The 21,927-nt window shown below is 45.4% G+C and overlaps 6 protein-coding genes across 6 annotated transcripts; 4 read left to right on the forward strand and 2 right to left on the reverse strand.

Moving 5' to 3' along the window:
• Positions 1–2,067: 2,067 nt before the first annotated feature.
• F5147DRAFT_774325 (uncharacterized protein) lies at positions 2,068–2,444 on the forward strand (the record flags this gene model as incomplete). The annotated part of the gene is made up of 2 exons (XM_041441592.1): positions 2,068–2,231; positions 2,291–2,444. 2 exons carry the CDS (start codon positions 2,068–2,070, stop codon positions 2,442–2,444), a joined length of 318 nt encoding a protein of 105 aa, XP_041292307.1.
• A 1,094-nt stretch (positions 2,445–3,538) lies between these two features.
• F5147DRAFT_774326 (uncharacterized protein) lies at positions 3,539–4,462 on the reverse strand (the record flags this gene model as incomplete). The annotated part of the gene is made up of 4 exons (XM_041441593.1): positions 3,539–3,793; positions 3,841–4,101; positions 4,165–4,242; positions 4,295–4,462. 4 exons carry the CDS (start codon positions 4,460–4,462, stop codon positions 3,539–3,541), a joined length of 762 nt encoding a protein of 253 aa, XP_041292308.1.
• Positions 4,463–5,649: 1,187 nt separating this feature from the next.
• F5147DRAFT_653349 (uncharacterized protein) lies at positions 5,650–7,190 on the forward strand (the record flags this gene model as incomplete). The annotated part of the gene is made up of 5 exons (XM_041433772.1): positions 5,650–6,014; positions 6,070–6,262; positions 6,720–6,722; positions 6,812–7,031; positions 7,156–7,190. 5 exons carry the CDS (start codon positions 5,650–5,652, stop codon positions 7,188–7,190), a joined length of 816 nt encoding a protein of 271 aa, XP_041292309.1.
• Positions 7,191–9,847: 2,657 nt separating this feature from the next.
• On the forward strand, positions 9,848–11,284 carry F5147DRAFT_774328 (uncharacterized protein; the record flags this gene model as incomplete). The annotated part of the gene is made up of 4 exons (XM_041441594.1): positions 9,848–10,169; positions 10,386–10,711; positions 10,761–10,954; positions 11,005–11,284. The coding sequence occupies 4 exons, from the start codon at positions 9,848–9,850 to the stop codon at positions 11,282–11,284; spliced, it is 1,122 nt and encodes a 373-aa protein (XP_041292310.1).
• A 1,360-nt stretch (positions 11,285–12,644) lies between these two features.
• F5147DRAFT_802691 (uncharacterized protein) lies at positions 12,645–13,575 on the reverse strand (the record flags this gene model as incomplete). The annotated part of the gene is made up of 2 exons (XM_041443305.1): positions 12,645–12,907; positions 12,969–13,575. Coding segments are annotated over 2 exons (870 nt in total), but the record flags the coding sequence as incomplete, so codon positions are not given.
• Positions 13,576–15,787: 2,212 nt separating this feature from the next.
• F5147DRAFT_802693 (uncharacterized protein) lies at positions 15,788–17,081 on the forward strand (the record flags this gene model as incomplete). Its single annotated transcript, XM_041443306.1, has 5 exons — positions 15,788–15,958; positions 16,176–16,199; positions 16,256–16,711; positions 16,757–16,884; positions 16,937–17,081. The coding sequence occupies 5 exons, from the start codon at positions 15,788–15,790 to the stop codon at positions 17,061–17,063; spliced, it is 906 nt and encodes a 301-aa protein (XP_041292312.1). The 3' UTR covers positions 17,064–17,081.
• Positions 17,082–21,927: the final 4,846 nt, after the last annotated feature.

Below are 21,927 nucleotides of genomic sequence, written 5' to 3' on the forward strand. Positions count from 1 at the left end.
GTTGGTATTTCTGTTGTAGCGGTCTTGTTTTGTTGTTTGTCTTGACCTATCAACTTTCTCTCAAGTACCAAAGTTTCAGTCTCATTCTTACCCAGAAGTTTGGTGTTGTCTCTTTTGTCCACTGAAGACTTAGGATAGTCTTGTGGGGAGACTTTAGGTGTTGATGGTGATACCTGACCTCATACATCTGTGTGTCACACTGGTCGAGGGTAGTCATTGCGAGTTAGACTTTAGCTATCGAAAGGGGACTTGGTATCGAAGTCCAAGGTTGCCCATTCCTGAGTCTGTTTGAATACTCATTGTGAGTTCCTTGACAGCAGGTTCAATATTAGGCTAAGAGTGCTACAGAGGCTTGACTAGGTCTGACAGTAGTTTCACCTGTGATTGTAATTGAGGAGGACTCTCATCGTAACTCCACACAACTTGCTGCACTAAGTTTGTGTACGAATCATTGTTGCTGTGTGAAGTGTTAGGAAGAGTATCTGTCTGTTTGTTTTGTGACATCTCTATATTGTTAGAGTGACTGTGTTTCCTGATATTTTTGTTGCTATTGTTTTGTTGTTTTTGTTGTTGTTGTTGTTGTTGTTGTTGTTGTTGTTGTTGATCGCTGACTGACTGGTTCTCTGTTTCTCTGATTGCTGTGTTTCATATCCATACTATTGGATCAATTGTTGATTACTGACCCTTGTGCAGAACTCATTGTACTGACTGTACTTTAGGAGCATAAAGAAACCCACCCATGAATGACCACATTATCAGTCATTGGTATTTGTCTGAATCGCTGACCGTGGAGATATTTGGTTTTATAGGTGTTTATCTATAGATCATCTATCTAAGAAGACAGCGCGCTGCATGGAGACTGTGTCCCGACCCCCCAAAAAGATCTGTTCAACAGCAACAGCGGACCCTGCAAACAGTGTGAAGACCATAGTTAAATATAAATGTTTTGAACACACTATACGACACTCACCAGGGATTGCAAGAATGTCATGCGCGAGATGAGAAAGGTTGGGAAATTGTGCGCGGCAGCCTGCCCACCACTGAATGGGGTCACAAGTATTGAAATCCTCCTGCGGGAGCTTCAAGTACTCCTTGAATTCATCTATTGAGGTATTTGATCACTTCTTGTACCTTGCTGTGAAGTTGACCTTCATTGGAGACCGTCTAGCATTCTCCGAAGGGCCCATTTCAGTGGGAGAAGGGACCGATTGGACTACTGGTGCTGTAGCATACTGCGTCCTATAAAGTGCATGTAGATCGTTCTTCTGCATCTTGATATGTGTTTGTGCAATGACATCACCACCACAGTCACCATGGAGCCCATAGTACGAAATGCGGGGGTTGAGAACTTCACAGAAAATAGACAATTAGCTAGCTAAACTGACTCTCATCAACCTTGAAGTAATAATCGCTGAGCTTACGATGAGCGCTCGTCAGTGCAGACCGAAGCTTCACTGGCGCTGAATCTGGAAAACGGAATTGAAGAACATGTGAGCTGGACATGACATAGAATATGTTAGAATATGATTGATTATAGATAGTAGAAGACACACCAGTACTTTGAGGATTTCCATGGTGTGAGGATCAGGTCTGGAACGACTTGCTGCGAAATAAGACATATGGTTACTGAATGTATCAAGCTAAGTCTATTTGTTTATACACGATAAACAAACCCGTACTCACACTGTATTACAGCCACATATGGCTGTAGTAATACGGCAACATATGGGCCCCTGATACCCATACACTGTAACTGTCAACTGAAAGTATAAACAGCCAACAGTATGGGTACGGTGACCGTATTACGGCCCCATAAAGTCCCGTCATACGGCATATGGTGAACAGCCCTAATGGCTATGTCACAGCATGCAAGCAACAATAGTGCATTGGCCTCCAACTGAGAAGTTCTTCTCACTTTTTCATGTGTATAGTATCAGTGCAATGGCAATACAAGGCATCATAATGGAAAGTTGGTTTGCAATGACTGCAGAATCTGGCAGATCCATTGATTATGTAAGTCCTCACTCCTTCAAGCCCACCGCCTCAACTTGCGTTTACTATTCACCCATGGTGGCTCGCCAATTTATTGCTGAAACGGAGCGCCTCCCAGATCATGCCCATGTGTTGCTCATAACAACTGGCAGCATAGCATCTATCAAAGCTCCTCTCATCATCTCAGCGTTTCTTCAAGTCTGTCCCCGTCCTCGGAATCCTGCTCTTGCTCATGTTGTGTGCAGCGTAGTACCAAAATGTTAGAGTAGATGTTACAGGGATCTGTAACACCTACTAGAGCCCCAGCTCTCCCTATGCCTGCCCCCGCTCTGCTAGACTCCCTGCGCAGCGGTGCGCCGCCTGCGCCTAGAAAGACAGCGGTCTGGACCGCTATGACCCCACCCCATGGCGCTATGACCCCGCCTGGCGCTATGACCCCGCCCCTGGCCTAGACGGCCTTGTACCTGATCCATGGAGGCTGTACGCCTCATGGACACCCTAGATCAGCGCATGCATAACACATGTCGCTTCATGAAGATCCGGAGCGCGCTTGGCGCTTCCTGTACCTATGCGCAGCTGCCCTTGGCGCAGCATGCTTGATCAGAGGTTAAGCCTCATGTATCTTATCTGAACCTCATGTCTGGCTATCATAGATTTACGATATACTATTGATTACAGACTGAGCTAGAATACTTGTAGTACTTCCCTATAAGTAGACACAGATTATTGTACTTAGACTTTACTTTAATCTACTAGGTTCATCCCCAGAACTTGCTCATCTAAGCCTTAACAAGCTTCCTTGTGTGAGACCGCACTTCTAAGTCGCCCCCATATGACTTAGCACGTATCCGCTAGCCCTGCATCTCGACGAGCGCCGTCTTACCAAGATCGCCGGAGGAATCCTTGACATTCTGTCAAGGCCAGACCACGCTCAGCTTCAGTAGACTCACTCGAGTCGTCGCTGAGAAGACCTATCCTAGTTCGCACACGCCGACCCACAGTCAGCGTAACAGTAGAAGTGGTTGCGACCAAGTAATCACTTGCATTTTATGACCCTGCAGATGTCGCCAATGCAGGCGCCTGCGTGTGGACCAATGAGGACGAGTGGTTGTTGAGATCTGCATGGAAGATAGGTACTGACTCTATGTTACCCACCCATTGAGCCGTGCTTTTTTACAATCTCTGGAGACCACACATCATATCTTGTAGTGTCTTGTCACGCTTCAGTAGCCCGAGATCCCTTTTGTGACGTTGCAGAGTCAGTGTCTTCTGTTTTGTTGATACTGGTGGTGAAAAATACAAGTACCCAGAATTCACGAAGGTCTTGAGTTGGTGTCATGGGAACTTGGCTGGATAGTGCGCGAGCAACTCTTCCCTTGTGTCAAATACTGAATTTGATCCTGCAGAATCATAGTTATTATGGTAAGCATGAAGACGAAAAATACATAGAATCATACTTCAATTCGACTCTAGACTACCTCGTGGTGTTCACTCATCCAAACATGCCTCCCCATCGAAAACATCTGAAGGTGAATGAATGGAGCGATTAATTGATAGGCACAGGAACGACACAGCAGAGGAAAAGTACAATATGAGCCCGAAACAGGATTGGCTGTGACTGTGTGGTCCCCGCACTTGACATAGTAGTACTGGTGCCAGGAGCGGGAGCTGTTGCGGATGTCAAGGTAACAGCAGGGTGGTTTTGTGATGACTGGGACGCTGTCTGCGTCTGCGATGATTCTTTTTGTGGCGGCTGTCCTTTCACCTTGTCACGTTCTGGCCATCGAGCAACAAACAGCGACTGAAAGAAAAATGGTGAATAGGGAAACACATTTTCCGAAGACTGACAAACCTGTTTGTCCCATACTGCAGCAACTTCGATGGTACACGGGGCTGAATTTGCTGAGATTTGGTTGTGTCATTGGTGTCGGGGTGAGGGTACCGGAATGACAATGGAATACGAGTGAGGAGTGCATGTGCACTCCCCAAAGAGCGGCGGAAGTGGGTAGAGGGACTGCTGTGCATTCTAGAAGACTGGTATCGTTTCAGGGCAACGTTCCAGGCGCGACGAGCAGCAGATGGTTGAGATGGCGTTGAATCAAAGTGTGACTGCAAAGAATGGGTACATGGCATCAGTTCTGGTGCCATCTGAGTGACAAAACATGGACGTACCTCGAAAAAGCCGTCATGTAGATAGTCATTCCCTTCCTCAATGATATCGCTGCCTCCCAACAGCTGTGTAGCATCGGCCTGTGAAATCCATAAGATAAATAAGACCGTAAGTTCAAGTTTGAACACTCACATCAAGGAAAGATTGCAATGGCGAGTTGGATCGCATTTCTTGCTGTATGACTTGTATGTGGGGCATTGCAACAAGCCCATCTGCATGTGTCGTCTGCGCCACAGGTATGGTCGCAATAGACAAAATATCCAACGAATTGGTGTGCCTCCATACAAAGCAGCAGCGCATTATGGAAGGTCACGAACATAATCACGCATATCAGTTGCCTTAACAGACAGAGAATGAGACCAGGCCGAATCATCGAAATGAGCATGAGTCATCATAAGAAAATTATCAATCAAATGATGCCAAGAACCCCCAGAGATGCTCACAGTCAAAATCATCACATCCTTGACGAGGGCCGCAACCTCAGCTTCACCAAGGTGCAGGATGCCATCTTAGAATCCTCCTGGCATCCCCTCAGCTTGGAATGCATTCCAGCATAGTCCAGTAGCACAGGAACATTGTAAAGCCAATCATTGACAGTGACATACCCCACCACTTGTGACATGTGCATGTTATCATGATCCATGACTAAAACCTTTTTGAGAAACCATGGCAAAGTTCACATTAGAAGGTTGCATCCTGCTTGTAGCTGATTTTGACTACATAGATAAACCGATTAGTACATTTACCATAACAAGATGGACTGCCAGAATCACCGTCAATGAACCACCATGAGGATATGGGGATGTAACCCTGCCGTCCATATCCCTGGTAAACAGATCAAAAACGACCCAGTAATAACTACAAAGGATGTAGTGCGATCCGGCTTCACTTTCCAAGGATAGACAGCTCAAGCAGGATCAACGTGGTATAGTAGATACATTGAGGTACGGGAGTTTCACATGGTAGACATGGTGTAATACCAGAGGAGCCCCAGCAGCACAGGAAGAGTCCAAAACACATGCAAACAAAGCACTTAGTAAGTTGATCTGATCTGTGAATTGTGTAAACCATATTGAATTTTCAAATTGCTTAGTGGGTTACCAAAATATTCTCACCAACAACGAAGCTTGAGGAGCTTGGCTCAGCACTGAGTTGAATAAATTTGTACAAAACACATTGAAATGTTAATTCACAAACAGAAGATCTCATATTACACTTAAAATGGTGTCAGAGACTTATTTTATTTGGAAAGTACATTATTCATGTGAACTCTCATCTGTAATATGAATACTTTATACATAAAAAGTGAGACTTAATGTATATCCGACTTGGAGCTAGCGCTCAAGCACTCATGGATGATCTTGACCAGTGAACGAGTGTATAAATTGATTGAGTATATAACGAACGTGCCGCCCTCGTTTAATTTGCGTCTCTTTCTCTTTCCTTCAGCCCATGATAACTTCTCGCATTAGAACATTGATAACACTATGCCAGCAGGTCCTTATGTTAATTCCGATGATATCGAGACTTTGATAACTGAAGTTGAAGTCGCCGCATCAACACACGCAAATTTTAATGATGATGTAATAAGCCCTTCTCAGAGGCCTGACACATCACTATACCTCGCATATGCTATCAATTTTGATCCTGAACCGTCATCTCCCTCAAGTCCACCAGCCTTTCCTTACCCTCATCCAGTGCAAACGCACGGGCAGTTCGAGCATCTAGAGCAACACTACAGCACTTGTTGCGCCCGCAAATTGAAGATTTGTGACATGGCTGTCAAAAAATCACTTGCAAATTTTACCTCGACAAATCACATTCAGTCAGTACTAGCAGGTCACACAGAATTGTAAGTCCCTGCAATTTTATGTTATTTCAGTGGTTGATATCCTATATTTTAGCAGCTCTAATGTCTCTGAGTCTAGGGTTACTTCTCCTGCACCGAGGGATGCACCACAGAGTTGCCGCTCCCGCACTGTTGCCGTGCCGCCATCAACCTGTCCAAAAGCTGGTGCCCCTGCGCAGCTAACATTCACACTCGTTCAAATGCAGAAAGAGAATGAGCTCCTGGCACCTTCACGCACCAAGAAGCATAAGGTAGCTGATATGCCGCAGACATTCATTTCTGCCGTGACCGTGACCAAGAGGGCTCGAGAGTAGACTACAAGTGTTTTTCTTGCATTGCTCCGATTCTCCTTTGCTTGGATATCTACTATATCCTCATGTGCGTTGCCCTTACGAAGCTTCCAATATTCTCTGCCCTTTATTTTCGATACACAGCCACTATTTCTCTTGGCTTTGGCATCTTACTGCCTGATAATTGGATTTTTTGATCATTGAATTTGAGCAAGTAAGGAAACTTCAGGATGTTCCCCTCCCCTAGGAGACTTTTCATCACAAACCGCCTGTTATTTATTGAATGATGCTGAGCAGTTGCCGACTCGAGGAAGACTGATAAGTATTATAGGGCTGACAAATGATATTACATAATACCTCCAAATGATGCATTTACAACATTAATATTCCACTTTTCACCTACTTCTACCTACTGCAGCGTGTAAGTTATCTAGTAGTTGTGATGAGTAGCTGCCATTCAGAATCAATGAGCAGTGTATTTCTTTCTGCGACCTCTGCTAGCCAGCCTAGGTATATAATCTATTACATTGTGACACTCGCATCCTCCCTGGGCTGCAAAGTGTGTCTTTTGGTATTGGTGACAAGGAGTATGGAGAGATATATGTTCCGTCTCATTTTCTGGTGTTCCAATGGCAAGGATACCTCGGTCAACGCTATCCGACATACTTCCACAGGCACTTCCACTCCACACTGTCCGTCCATGTCCTTTCCGTGTCCACTATCTCTGTTGGTGCGTATTCATTTTCTCTCGGTTTGACTGAACTGATATCAAGGCTTATTACATGTAACCGCGTATTCCGTTCCGCGCGCTCCCTCATTACATATTACTTATCTGCCTTGTTTCATCGCTACAGTTCTTGCCCATGGGTTCCGGATGCTCACACAGTAGGATAAAATCTCACGCACTACATACAGTACTTCACTTCCCTTCCCTCGGACACTACCTTTGTTTTGCGGAGTCACTTAGACTGTTCCTAGTATTATTGATCAATTGACAAGCTTTGTTCACTTCTCACTTCGAACCTGTGTGTTCTTGACTGCTCCGAGAATGCGCCTCTAAGATTCTTTACCTAGGCTCTGTGCGGATCTGAACCGCTCTCAGTTCCCGACTTAGCATTTTCATACCTAGTTATACCTCGGCCTCAAACCTCATTTATACCTAGCCGCTACTTGCTGAAACCGTGCTTTACCTAGAAACCTGCCGCTCTTTACCTAGGATCCTCTCGCTTTCGGTCATTTCTCATCATGCACTCACCGGACCCGCAATCTCGCTTTCGCTCTTATCAGCGGACTCGCTTTCCAAGGTCGACTTAGTTCTTTTCCATTCCGCGTTTGCTCCCTTCGCACATTACTTGAAGGAAGTGCTTCATAGCAATCCTCTTGGGTCGAGACAGCACACCTGCACTCAGTTGGATTTATTGGTGCTCTAGCTTTCTTGTTAGCCAGTCACCTTTACTTCTTCACAATGTCTACCTGGTTGTTGCTATCTGTTACAAGTAACATCGGTCATGTGGCCCCCCTATCATTTTCCCTTCATCCTCGCCCTCACCATCGACCGGCTCGTCCTCCTTTACCGACTTTCCATTGACCGGATCCTCGGGACCGTTCCCGTCCCTCGCATTGCCCGCCTCTATGCACGTGCACCCACATTCCTCCCCTGATTCGACCACCAATGTGGTCCCGCACCTATGACTCAGTCTGACTCGTGCCACCAATGTGGCTTTCCTCTTTCTGTTTCTTCTGACTGCGGATTCCCGCACGTTGTATTCTTACCGTTGGTCCGTTCCAATGTTTCTCAGTCTCATTCCACATTCGACCACCCATCACTAATCCAGCTCTGTTGCCAACGCACCTATACCATTCTCATTTCCCCTTTACCCTTACCTACTGTGCGGTAGCCTTGCCCTTAAACCTCTCCACTTAGTATAAGTAGTCGGTCACCCTGTACTAGATTCTCTAACTTTAATCTACTCAATCTTCCCTGGAACATACTTCCCTCTGAACGCCCCTTTGGCTTCAGTCTCTAGTATCTTTTCTTAGTTGCTCATCGCGACTAAGCTCTACTTTGATCGACCTCATCGTACGGACAAGACTGTCCTTACCTTGAGCAACTTCACAGACATCCATCTATGAAGTCACATGACACGCACGTACTGTGATCGCTGCCGACTCGTCGTCGCCAGCCTCACTTGCTATACCGGACCTTTCCGGTTACATCACGAACATTAGCGGACGACGCCCCTCTTAGGGCTCCACCTAACAGATCTATTTGAGTGCATAACACTATCTAATGATATTCCGCACTTTAGACACCCCCCGTCTACACCTCCGACATCTCTTGCACCTAGTAGTTCTTTTATCAAGGGAACCTTTTCTCCCGTCACCATGTCAGTGCTGAAGAATCTGCCGAGCCCAAATATCACCGACAATGGTCATCATGCCCTCGACGAGGGTAGCCCCATATTCACCACAGAAGGTCCTGCTTGTCATGACCATCGTAAGCATTCTTGCATCCAGTACACCATATCTCAAGTTTGAGACCATGACGAGGATCTAGAATTGCCTTCAAAGAGATTAAGGACCTTACAAACAATGGTGTGTTTCATCTTCATATGAATAGTATATGTTCTAATGTTTGTTTGTTTTCACAGTGGAACTGCTCTGGGCTTCCCTCTGAAACTTCAGCCTATTTTAATGAGTGTATGCTTCAGCTTTCTCAAATCTCTCATCAGGCTGTCTCTGCAAGAATGCGATACCAATGTGTTCGCATCCACGAAATTGACATGATAAGGTCCATCCTCAATGACAAAAATGAGCTGGCTCAAAATCAGATGAAAACAATCGAATCGCAAATAGCCCATCTTCATAACACATTGGAGGCTGATGGAGTGGCAGGGATAGGGAACAGGTTCGACCCTGGTGACTATCGTCAGGCTATGCATGAAAGTTTCTCTGATATTGGAACGGACATTCATATTCCCATGACTTCAGAATCTGATTCCATCATGCCAGGCTGTGCAGATGACGAATAATTATTTAAGATGTACTTGTTCAAGTTAGGGCATCTGCATCAGTGACACTTCCATGTATGTAGCTTTCATTCACTTCAAAACAAAGTTGTAGAGCCATTTTCTTCACTGTAGCCAACAGAATATGATGAAGATCACCACCAGCCACACCAATCCTTGAAGAAATCAGCCAGCCACATTAAGTTAGGGCAGGGGGTTCATCCGTTTGAATCATATACTATGATCAGAATCTGGAATCCAGACCATGACCCTTTTGCTTATCTACCACGAGGTCGGCGACTAGCAGAACCATTGTCTTTCGATGATGGACTTATAATCCCATTCAAAGCACAGAACAGGTGAAAAGAACTATGTTTCGTTGAATCTGTATAATGATTTGATTATCTTATCAAATTCAAGTCTAGTATTAAGGGCGTACGGCGCAATTGAAGTGCACGATGTGCCATGTCTTCACATGGTGACCCCACATGATGATGAGAATGCATTCCAGTTTGCGCCCTAACAACTGTCATCTGACATGACATTCTCTTGCGACCTCAACTCAACTTTACAGAGTCATTCAAGTCCTCTCTATCATCATGTCGGACCGTTCACGGTCATCTCAACGAATCCACCCGTATCTACCATACAGCGCGCCACCTCTCAAGCCTCCCCAGCTGGTAGTGTGATAGGCTCACAAAGTGATCTTGAGAGTGTGATATACTACGGTTCAGAGCCTCAATTACAGAACCCTTCTGAGCAAGAGGCACTCAACGTCTCAATCAAGGCCCTTCCATGGGTGGAGCGTGACTGCCTGGAATGGGTGCACAAGAATCTTGTCTTAAAAATGTTCCAGGAAGGTTGGATCACACAATCAACAAATGATGAGAAGGAGAAGTTAGGACAAGTGGCTGAGGGATTTTGAGGCAGGCTAATGACATGTTTCACTGTGGTATTGTTACCATCCTGCCTGCACGTTGTACTACTACTGACTGAGTCAGAATTTTAAAACCAGATGTCAAAGCAACCGAATCCAATGTAAAATATCTGCTTGAGGTGCTCACTTCCAGTCGCAGGCAGACTAGCCCAATGTGCTGAGGGCTTCATGCATCTTTACAAATTGGATCCTAAAGAAAAAACCTTGACGTCAAAGGCCCAGAAAAAATATAGGGAGGCACGTAGGAATCAAATCACGGAGCCAAGACAAATCTTCCAGTACTTCCTGCATGGCATCCGGGCTGGTGATGCAACTGCTACTGTTATAATGTTTGGCAATCCCTCAGTAGTCAAGACACACATTCAACACTATTATCATGACTCAAAGTCACTGCTGTGGGATGAAAGCATACTCGCGCAGATCACGACAACTCCCATTCCTGGGTATGCAACATCGGCCACTGGGGTAAGCGACTCATATTTCCAATCTTCCTTTGCTCATCTGAGCTTCCTAGGTCCTATGCGCCATTGACCGCAAGGTCGAAGGGCGGATGTTGGGGACAGGGAACCAAACTGCAAAGTGTTTCAATGCAAACCCCTACTTTGATAACCAACACGAGTTTCAACAAAAAATGACACTCGCTTCCCAGCATGACCTCCACAAGGAGCCATTCAAAAAACTTTTACTCGATATCCACCTTCAAGGACTGTAAGTGCACGCCTCGTCTGACATAGGCATTGTACTCATATACCTTGTAGGCAGGAGATGAGGCGTGTGCAGAGCCAGGGCACCTCGCCGCCTCCATTCAAACCTCTGTACATTCCACAGACATCAGCGGAAATGATGATTCCGCTGGAATTACTGGAGCGTGATACCCCACCCCCCACCAAGCCCAAGATCTTGCAAGGTACTACCTTGACTTATTTGGAGCAGCCTTCCCTTGAGGTGCAACAACCTTCCCTCAAGTTGCAACAGCCTTCCCTCGAGTTGCAACAGCCTTCCTATCATCCGCAGTTGCTGCACCAGCAGATGAACTGACTTGTCACCATTTGCCTATTATGCACAGCAGGGTCATAGTGGTGAGGGATCATCATCGTCATCGTCTTACAGCTACCCACTGTTACGCACTCAAATAGATCTGTTAGGCGGAGCCCTAAGAGGGGCGTCGTCCGCTAACGTTCGTGACGTAACCGGAAGGATCCGGTATGGCAAGTGAGACTGGCGACGGCGAGTCGGCAGCGATCACAGTACGCGCATGTCACGTGACTTCGTAGACGGATGTCGTGAGAAGTCACTCAAAGTAAGGACAGTCTTGTCCGAACGATGAGGTCGATCGAGGTAGACTTAGTCGCGATGAGCGGCTAAGAAAAGATACTAGAGACTGAAGCTGAGGGGGCTTCAGAGGGAGGTATGTTCCAGGGAAGATTGAGTAGATTCAAGTTAAGGAATCTAGTACAGGGTGACCGACTACTTATACTAAGTGGAGAGGTTTAAGGGCAAGGCTACCGCACAGTAGGTAAGGGTAAAGGGGATACGAGAATGGTATAGGTGCGTTGGCAACACAGCCAGATTAGTGATGGATGGTCGAAAGTGGAATGAGACCGAGAAACGTTGGAATGAACCAACGGTAAGAATACAACGTGCAGGGAATCTGCAGTCAGAGGGAACAGAAATAGGAATGCCACATTGGTGGCACGAGTCAGACCGAGTCAGAGGTGCGGGACCACATTGGTGGTCGAATCAAGAGAGGAACGTGCGTACACGTGCATAGAGGCGGATGATGCGAGGGACGGGAACGGTCCCGAGGATCCGATCAACGGAAAGTCGGTAAAGGAGGACGAGCCGGTAGATGGTGAGGGCGAGGATGAAGGGAAAATGATAGGGGGGCCATGTGACCGATGTTACTTGTAACACCCACAGAATGCCGGCGATGGTGCATACTTTTCCCACCAGAATAGTGTGGCGTGCCCAACCATGGCTCCAGGTACCTTCGACTTGAGCTTGTACACTGCGTCTCCAGAGGTAGTGCATCGGGATGCAGAGTCAGGAAAATATTACAACCTGTGAAGTAGAGCATGCTGTACATGTTGGGTGGAGGAAGCAAATGTGTTTACAGAGTCGCTTTGTATAAGACTATGTTACATGTCATAAATCCACAATATGCGACTGAGACGAGTGCGAGCAAATCGGACAGCGAGGATAGCTTGCCATGAATGGCAGAATGGGGGCTTCAACTACTTCATTGGCTTATGACTGGGATATTTAACAGCCATTGATGAGTAGCTGGTAATAGTTCTGTGAAACCAGCGTGATTTGAATATAAAGTGCCTAAATTAAGTTCATATGTACCTGGACACCGACCTTGGAGACTTTGATTCATCATTGACCATCGGTTGCCCTAACGCTCACAACCAGGGCATACTGTCATATTTCCCTCGTCGAGTACACTAGCAATATTTGTAAACAACAGGGAAAAATTAAACATAAAAGCCATACCTAAGTTATGCGAGCATTCAATAACTGATCTAGCGCGCACAGCAGCCTCTTGGTATCTGTCAATCGAGTGAGAAGGCGATGGGTTATGGTCCTGGATTGGATTTGAGGCATCCCAGTGTCGTTCCTTGTCAGTAGCGTAGAAGTGAGAGATGGAGTCTCCAAGCACTGGAACAAATTGTAACTTTTAGTCAATATGATCATCACCTGTGTGGGAGAGAGAACTGACCAGAGGATGACACAGAAGTGCCTGCTGACATACGGGCAGAGCTCATGGATCTCCAGCTGGCATCTGAATGGGTAGTGCGTCTTGCGGCCTGCGGCCTAGTATCCAGATCTGAATTTGGTGGCTCAAATGTATTGTCAAGGAGTCCTGGACGCATAGTTATGTCAGGCAATGACACAACTGGCGGTGAAGAACAGGAGGGAGTAATAGTAGCCCATGTCAAATTGGATGAGCCAGAACTTGGTACACGATGAACACCTTGCCTGCTGACTACATCGGGCAATGACGCAACGGGCGGTGAAGGACAGGAAGAGGCAAGAGCAGCCCATGACAAATTTGATGGCCCAGAGCTTGACCCATGGTGGACACCTTGCCTGCCGACGGGTCCATTTAAGGTATCAGTATTGTTTCTTTCAGTTTGCACAACTGACGATACAGAGGTAAGTGATCCGTTGGGAAACTCATCAGATTCTCGGATAGATGTGTTCATCCTCGTTGATGAAGAGATTGATGGAGATGGGCGGTGTGAAGGATGAGGGGTGTTGGAAGAACGTGTAGAATTGGAGGTGTTACTTGATGAGGTAGTATAGCCAGGACGTGATGATAAGCCTGTCAGCGAGTAGTATGTAATCAGTGCTCATGTGTATGTATGCGTGCTGCAACCAGCGATATTGACTGACTGGGACCATCTTCTTGTCACGGCAATGTTGAATAAAAATATCTTGGAGAAGAAATTGAGCGCATGTCAACTTGCAATGAGAGTACACTAATTACTTATCACCTGTTCGTCTTGAAGTACATGTGTGCCCATGTTGTGTGGCAGTCAGTAATACTGATCAACCGGCGACCATGTCTTGGTATCATGGCAGTTGAAAGAAAGGTGAAAACTTGAGTAGGTGTCGAAAGGAAGTAGCACGGTGACATGCACAAAACCTGTTTTGTACATGAACATGGCAAATATCTGGCTTATAATACCTTTCATAATAGCCTATGGGTCTACCCAGAATTTTCTATGCATCATCCATATTTTATTTGAGTATTCTTGGGCTCAAATTTGCTCAGTACTACTTAACGGTTTAGAATAATACTTATCCTTCTGAAAGATTGCCTTCGAACTTGTGATTTGTCAATTAGTCAGCAGTTTCTCACACCTCCTAGAATTTTCTCACGCATTTTCACATACTCTAGGGTATGTTTTGTGTCATGTTCTGACATATTCACATATGCAGGTTTTTCATTTTTACGGTACTGAGAGGAAAGTTTGAAAGACTTCAAACTTCATTACATAATCAGTCTCATGTGACTTGGTGGCACATTATGACACACATGCAATACTTCATTATGGCAAATATGCAAGACCAACACTATGGTATTTAACAAGTTAACATCAGACTGTGAGAATCTCAACAAAGTTTGAACACAGCTGAGAGTACAGCATTCAGGCAGTGCAGAGGCAGTGTACATAGCTTTGTAGCACAGGTTAGCATAGCCACAGAGCACAGCCACTAATGTTGATTTGAAAGATTCTGGAATATTCTATCAGACAGCACTGGTGTTTGGTGGAACAGTCTGGAAAATTCTATGACATTCTTTGAAACTTTAATAGTAGATTAGTAATCAGTAGCATAGCCACTAGTAGAGTAGTATATAAGGGGCCCATTTTCCCCTCTAATAAAGAGAGCTCCAAGCCAAGTTACAGAGAGCCCATTTCCATATTATCTAAGCTTAAGTGTGAATAAGTGAGTGGGGAATAAGAAGAGTGTTCATATAGCTCTTTTTAAACTCTCACCTCTAAGATACTAAGTGACATACTGAGTGAAATATTAAGTTATTTCATTCCCCTTTTGACACTGTTTCCCACGACATACAGAAGCATATTTGAGGCTAACATTGAGCCATACTTTTTACACTAGCTGGTATACGGTTATCAGTCATCTAGTGCAGATATATTCCAGTTCTCTTTTAGACACAGGAAACCTATTCTGTGGGGAGAATATACATATTTTCATCAGCAAGGGAAGACAAATAAGACTAACAGTCAGTCACTAATATTAAGAACTTGGCCCACTTAAGTCTGTCCTGTGTCACACTCATCGTATAGTGTTTGAGCAGCAGAGAGTAGGTTTTGAAGCCACATATTAGTTTGGGCTGATCCATGTTAGAGGCTTAGTTTGATCTCCAGTTGGTTTGTGAAGATAGGGAGTATCGTTATAGCTCTAAGAATCATTGCATAGTCATACATCTGTATTCATTGAAGTCATAGCACTGCATCGCACCAGTTATTGACTTTCTTTAGGATCATAGCACTGCATCAAGCCAGTTATTGATTCTGTTCCCCCTTTAGTCACTGTGTACTTCCTTTGAGAACTCAACACACTTTTCCCATGAACAACCACGTTATCGACCATTGGTATTTGTCTGAACTGTTGACCGTGGTAGGATACTGAAGATCAGTGATTTTACTGTTTTCACATCCTAGTAAGACAACGGACGCATGTGAGAGTGTATTAATGAAGATTTGAACTGCACTGCGGGAGCCTAGTCACATAGGTGGGGCCGAGGAGATCCTCAGTTTGAAGCCAGAAGGCTGCTTTACCCCACCATCGTGATGCTCAGGGGAGCGAGGAGATCCTCGACTCTAGGCCATAAGGCTGTTGCCCCGACATACTAGATACATGTTTAATATTAATAGTAAGAAGTTTGAACAAAGTTCGAATGCATTATATATATTTGTGTTTGTTTGCCTGCTTACATTGTGTCACGTGTTTCGCGTTACATGGTTAACTTTTTTCCTCAGAGTCCTCACTGGCGCCACTTATAGTATGGCCTGTACAAAACAAACAGCCAGTAACAGTACTGGAGGGCCTACTAAATGTGGTCACCTACCTATATTCAAGAAGGTCACTGGCCATGCCAGAAAACAACTTATCAAAACTGTCCAGGCAATGCCACCACACATGAAGATAGTGCTAAAGCCCAACTCCCACAACATGGTAAGTCTCACAACTCCTCGCTCTGTCACCATGACTAACTTAAGGACTTTTATCAGTTCTGTTTCTTTTGCTGCGACAGTGGCTCCCTATATGACTGCACTGTATGCCCACGCTCAGTTTGCGATCGCTGCATCATTATTCTGCCAGAGTTTCAGGAGCTTATTATGGACCCCAGTGTTCATTTTATTTGTCCAGGGTGCCATGAAATGCATACAAGGGAGGTGCCATGAAGCCATATTTTGTAAGTTTGTCTCTTTCTCCAAGGTCTCAACTTAATCTTGTTAATATATATACTAGGTGTTCGAGAATGCTTCAGGTCAAGGGGTCCTACCCACCCCTGTCACCATCCACGGGCACATCGAGGTCACCAGTCGCTCACAAATATGCAGTAGCCCGGTACTCATCCTTCACTTCGTTATCAAAGGTCTCGACCCTTCCGGATCGCCTGCAACCAGCATGCAACAGCAATTAAGGCCGTTCAAGCCACAGAATAACATGCAATACCATGAAATCATTTTTGATATTGGAACGGGTAAGAAGGCCAAGAAACACCTTACAATGATGAAGCAACTTGTGACCCAAATCAAACTCCTTCAGTGTGAGCGTGTCAAGGTCTTCATCTTCTCGCACTCGTCTACCATGGAGGGCTCACAAGGTGATATCTGGGGGGGATATGCAGACAACGAGTCTAGTGGAAGGGGAAGAAATAAAGTGGTAATAAAGGGCGGCCCTGTCGCTTATACAGTTAACAATGTAAGATAACATGTTCTCTTCGTTACAATGTGTCACTGTTGCCAGTTTTTTGCAGGTCTGTTTGTCAGCGGCATTGAGGATTACGTCAAAGGGTCTACCTTGTGGATGTTCGTCTGTGGTCATATGGTACAAGAACCAGACACATTCGGGGCATTCAAGGCCTGTGTCAAAGAGTGTGTAGTTTCCACATTCTCAACATTACCTTGTCGCTGAAGGATTTGATAGGTATGAAGTTGAGCATGCATTTGCATTTGGTGCTGAGCGATTTCATGCATGCCTGGTCGTACCATTTATCAGCACTTATGTCGGCCGTGTACTTGTTGAAGGGTTCGAGGTGCAGGATGTCATTTGAGACATCCTCCTGGCATCCCCTCGGCTTGGAATGCATTCGTCCGTTGTCCATTTATACAGGCCAAATGCCTTCCGTCGCTGCCCAACCACCATATCAGAGTACACCCAAGGACTAATGTGTGATCCAACTGGTCCGACCTCCATGATTGTGTCCACATACACATTCTTCCACAAGAATCTTCACCCGTTCGGTAACGTACTGCCCTACCAATGCTCGAAATGTATGTGTGTTCGTCCATGGGAGCGTGTGGCTTCTAAGAAATCCAGGTGGGATGAAAGCACCTTCCATTGCAAGGGGACTGATTGCAATCACACCCTTACGTTTGTGAAGTCCAAGGAGTCCCAAGTCATGAACAAGGGCAGCCACGCATCTTCTGGCTGGTTTGTGTCAGTAACCACCGAGCCTGATACAGTAGCAGACCCTTAGCTGACTATGGACCTACTTCTACGCGTTATATATATCTCATTCCTTGCGCTCTGCATTCCTCGAGACAAATCAGATCTGTTTTATTTACACCCAGCTCATAGAACTCAGCAGATGAGTACCTGATTGCAACCACACTGAGCACCAGTTTGGCCGGGGGAAGGTACAAACTGAGTTGTATGGTATGTTGTCTCCCTTTGCCATTTTCGAAGGTAACTTATGGTACTGATACTGGATATTACCATTACATCATGGTCACGTGACATTCTACATGGCAGTGACTACTCGGGTCAGTCACTGACACTAACAAATTTCAAAGACTCAAACAGCTGCCACCTGGGAGTTGAAGCTAGCCTTCACTAGCAACTCCAGAGTGCAATGTGCTTTGCACAATCTCTTTGGATTGCCTCATTTTTATCGGCCTCACTTTTATTGATGGTGTTTTGCGGTGCGTCAGGTTGCCAGTGGGAGAAGAAAACAGACACTTGTGGACTCAGTAGACATCACGCAAGTTGTCATTTTTACAGAAGGTCCAGTGTTTTTGCAAGTCAGAAGAGACAGGAACGCGCCAGAGAGGCGGTTTGTGCGAATGTGGCTTCTAGTACTACTAGCAGTACTTCCAATTCACTCGTGGGTTGCCCTCCGACTTGTAGCTGTTTCATCGATTCTTGACTCACATGAAATCTAGAGAATCGGTCGTCCACGACCAATTGCCCCTTGTCGATCCCCAGCAGGACGAAGGCTAGGGTCTGCAGCGGCTCATCATTTATCCAATACCTCCATTCTCGCTGACTTGCAGCCATCCCTAGACCTCGGGTCTCCACAAAATGATAGTGACATCGAGATGGAGGCCAATGATAACTGCGTAAATGAAATTCAACTTGGTTCGCATCTCTTCGAATAGCAGCTACTATTCCTTTTTTGATCATCTGGCTATTTCAGAGGAACCAGGACACCGTACAAGACAAATTCTGAGACCTTTCTACGATACCCAGCCATTAGAGGAGGATCTCAATTACTCTGACAATGCTGACGGTCAGGATCTTTCAACTCAAAGTTCGACTGCAGTAGTCCCAGCCCAATTCAGAATTCAACGTGTTCTTCTAACGCTAAGGGACACATTGCAGACCACCTTCAACTCGTTTGGCCTCAGTCGATTACACCCTCATCGGCCCTCCTTTGAACCAAACAAATATATTCTATCCTCGTTGCTCGCGCAAACATGTCCTACTATCGATGAAGGAGTCGATTCTCTACCGAAAGTCCTTGGGCCACCGTACCCCTTTGCTAACATGACGATCTACCGACTTATCTCCTGGATGAATAGTGGTAGTAGTTGAGTATCGGAAGCTAAGGTCGCGGCCCTCATCAAGGATGTGATGATGGCAGAGGATTTTGACCGTGAGCATCTTCGGGGGTTCTCAGCGAGGCAAAGCTTGCAAGAGTTGGATCAAGATCAGAGTGGGAAGAAGATTTCTTTCCCAGATGACTGGATTGAGAGCAATGTCACCATTGACATACCAACAAAATCATGGGAGGAGAGGCCTAGGCCTTATACCGTTCCGGGATTTCATTATCGCCCTCTTGTCAATGTTATACGTGCAGCCTTCGCAGATGCTCAAGCGGCAGCATTCCATCTCTCGCCGTTCAAACATATTTGGCAGGATCCATTAGACAATCACCAAGAACAGATATATGACAAGCTGTATACTTCTGATGCCTGGCTAGAAGCTCAGGACAGTTTCCACAAGTCGCCGAGGGAGTTTGGGTGTTTACTCAAATGTATCATTGCAGGTCTGATGTTCTTTTCCGATGCCACTCACCTGGCAAAATTTGGAACCGCCAAGGCCTGGCCGCTTTATGTCTACTTCAGAAATATGACGAAATACATGCGTACGTCACCTACATCAGGATCCTGTCACTTTGTAGGATTTTTACCTTCAGTAAGCCCTTCTAGTTGTATATTTATTAACTGCTATTGATATTGACTGATCTTGGTAGCTTCCTGATAATATCAAGGATATTCTGAGTGGTTTGCCTTGGATATCAAAAACTGGCATGGCCACTCTTCACACCCATTGCCACAGGGAATTGTTCCATGCATGCTGGGAAATTTTGCTGGATGAAGAATTTGTTTATGCATACCGACATGGTATTGTCTTCAAATGTGCTGATGGAGTCATGCGGAGAGTATTTCCTCAAATATTTACATACTCTGCTGATTATCCTGAGAAGTATCTTGTTTTTAATTGAAAAAAATATTGGATGACTTATAAATCACTAGGGCTTTGATTGCAACCATCAAGGATATGGGCATGTGTCCATGCCCTCGTTGCCTCACACCGAAAGGCTTGTTTAGTTGTCTCGGTCTCATCAAGGATATGAAAAGCCGTATGACTAACCTCCGAGTGTATGCTATAATGAAGGTTATAGAGGCTCGTGAGTATATCTATGGGTGAGGAAACACTGTAGACAGTGCAAAGGTCGATGATGCCCTTGGAGAAGGCTCATGGGTACCTATTATTGTAAGCACAACTGGTTCAGCAATAGTTTACCATGCACTCATATTAGCACTCATAGAATCGGTTCATCGAAATGCTTGGACCGTTTGGTCTCGACCCATTTCACATGCTCGTCGTCGACTTCATGCATAAGTGCGAATTGGGTACATGGAAGGCACTATTTACACACCTGGTGAGGCTTCTTTATGCCCTTCCTGAGGGTACTAAGCTTGTCGCGACCCTCGACACCAGGTAAGTAGAGTTTACATGAATTGCAGTTGCATGCTCATAAGTTGTTACTTCTCATTTTGATGTTAGATTTCGTCAGCTCCCAACATTCAGCAACAGCGTGATTCGAAAGTTTGCGAACAATACCTCCGAGATGAAGAGACTAGCAGCTCGTGATTTCGAAGATATCTTACAGGTTTCTTGCATTATTTCTTTTTCGACAGTAGGCTCGCTGACACCCCTCCAGTGTGCTCTTCTGGTTTTTGAAGGGCTTTTCCCCCTGACCATGATGCGGCGGTACAGTCTCTGTTATATCAATTCGCACAGTGGCATGCACTTGCGGAACTTAGGATCTATTCCGAGTCTACGCTGGTTTTATTCAAGGAAACATTCAAGAAACTCTCCCAGACTTTGCGAAAGTTTCGGGATTTCACCTGCACTGCCTTCAACGCCGTGGAGCTGCCAAAAGAGAAAGCAGCTCGCCACAGAAGGTTAGCCCAGCGCTCTGAAACTCATAATGCATCCCCAGAATCAACTGGTGCGAGGGCAAAGAAATTAAATTTGAGCACATACAAGTTCCATGCCATGGGTGATTATGTGAAAACTATCAGGTTCTTCGGGACCACTGATTCGTTCACTACTCAAATTGTGCGTTCCAATTACATTCTCGCTAGTATTACCCTAAAGTCCATCGACAGGGAGAGCTTGCACACAGAGCTCTGAAGGCATTCTATCCACTGACCAGCAAGTTGGACACTCCGGCGCAGTTAGCGAAGCATGAGCGCAGACGTCGCGTCCTATGGCAGATCGCAGAAGCGGGGGTTACACCCCCTTCCGTCAGTAAACCACCAGTTGAGACCCCAACCTATGGAAAGTATCACCATATTGCAACCAGTCGGAATCATCCCATCCCTCTATTTACTTTCCTCTGAGAACATGATAATGATCCAGCCCTCAAGGTGGAAGTACTATCACATTTTAAACTTACCTGGCTCACACAATCACTAGAAATTCATTTTAAAACTGAGTATTTTTTAACGATTAGGAGGACAACAAATAAGACTAGCACTTTATTCAACAATATTAAGAGCTTGGCTGCTTTAAGACTACATCAAGAGGGTGTACTCTGTTCTGATTCTGCGTCATACTCATCGTGAGTGCCTGAGCAGCAGAGAAGTTAGTTTCGAAGCCACATATTTCAGTTGATTTGATTGTGTTAGAGACTTAGTTTGATCTCCTTTAATTTTTGAGAATAGGGAGTGTTTATAAGATATTACTCTGATTCATTGTGTACCGTTGTGATCCATATATTCATCTTCATATTGCACACCTTTGCAATCCTCTTCTAGTAGCATTGTAGTACTGCATCAAGCCAGTTATCGATTCGGCTACACCATTTACGATCCTTATCTTCAGCATCCTAAGTACTGCATCAAGCCAGTTAACGGACTATCGACCTTCAAGTACCTAAGCACTGCATCAAGCCAGTTAACGGTCACTGTCTCAACCTACCTAAAGTCATTAGAAGTTGTTTAGATTGACCCAGCTATTTATGCCTCCTCCCACGAACAACCACATTATCAACCGTTGGTATTTGTCTGAACCGTTGACCGTGGAGGATAGTGAGAACTGGTGATTTTATTGCCAATCACATCCTAGTAAGACACCAAGATCAATTATCCTGAACACTGTCTCAGCTCAGCCCTAAGAGG

Source organism: Suillus discolor, assembly GCF_016758755.1.
Source record: "Suillus discolor strain FC423 chromosome Unknown F5147scaffold_31, whole genome shotgun sequence".
Taxonomy (NCBI): Eukaryota; Fungi; Basidiomycota; class Agaricomycetes; order Boletales; family Suillaceae; genus Suillus; species Suillus discolor.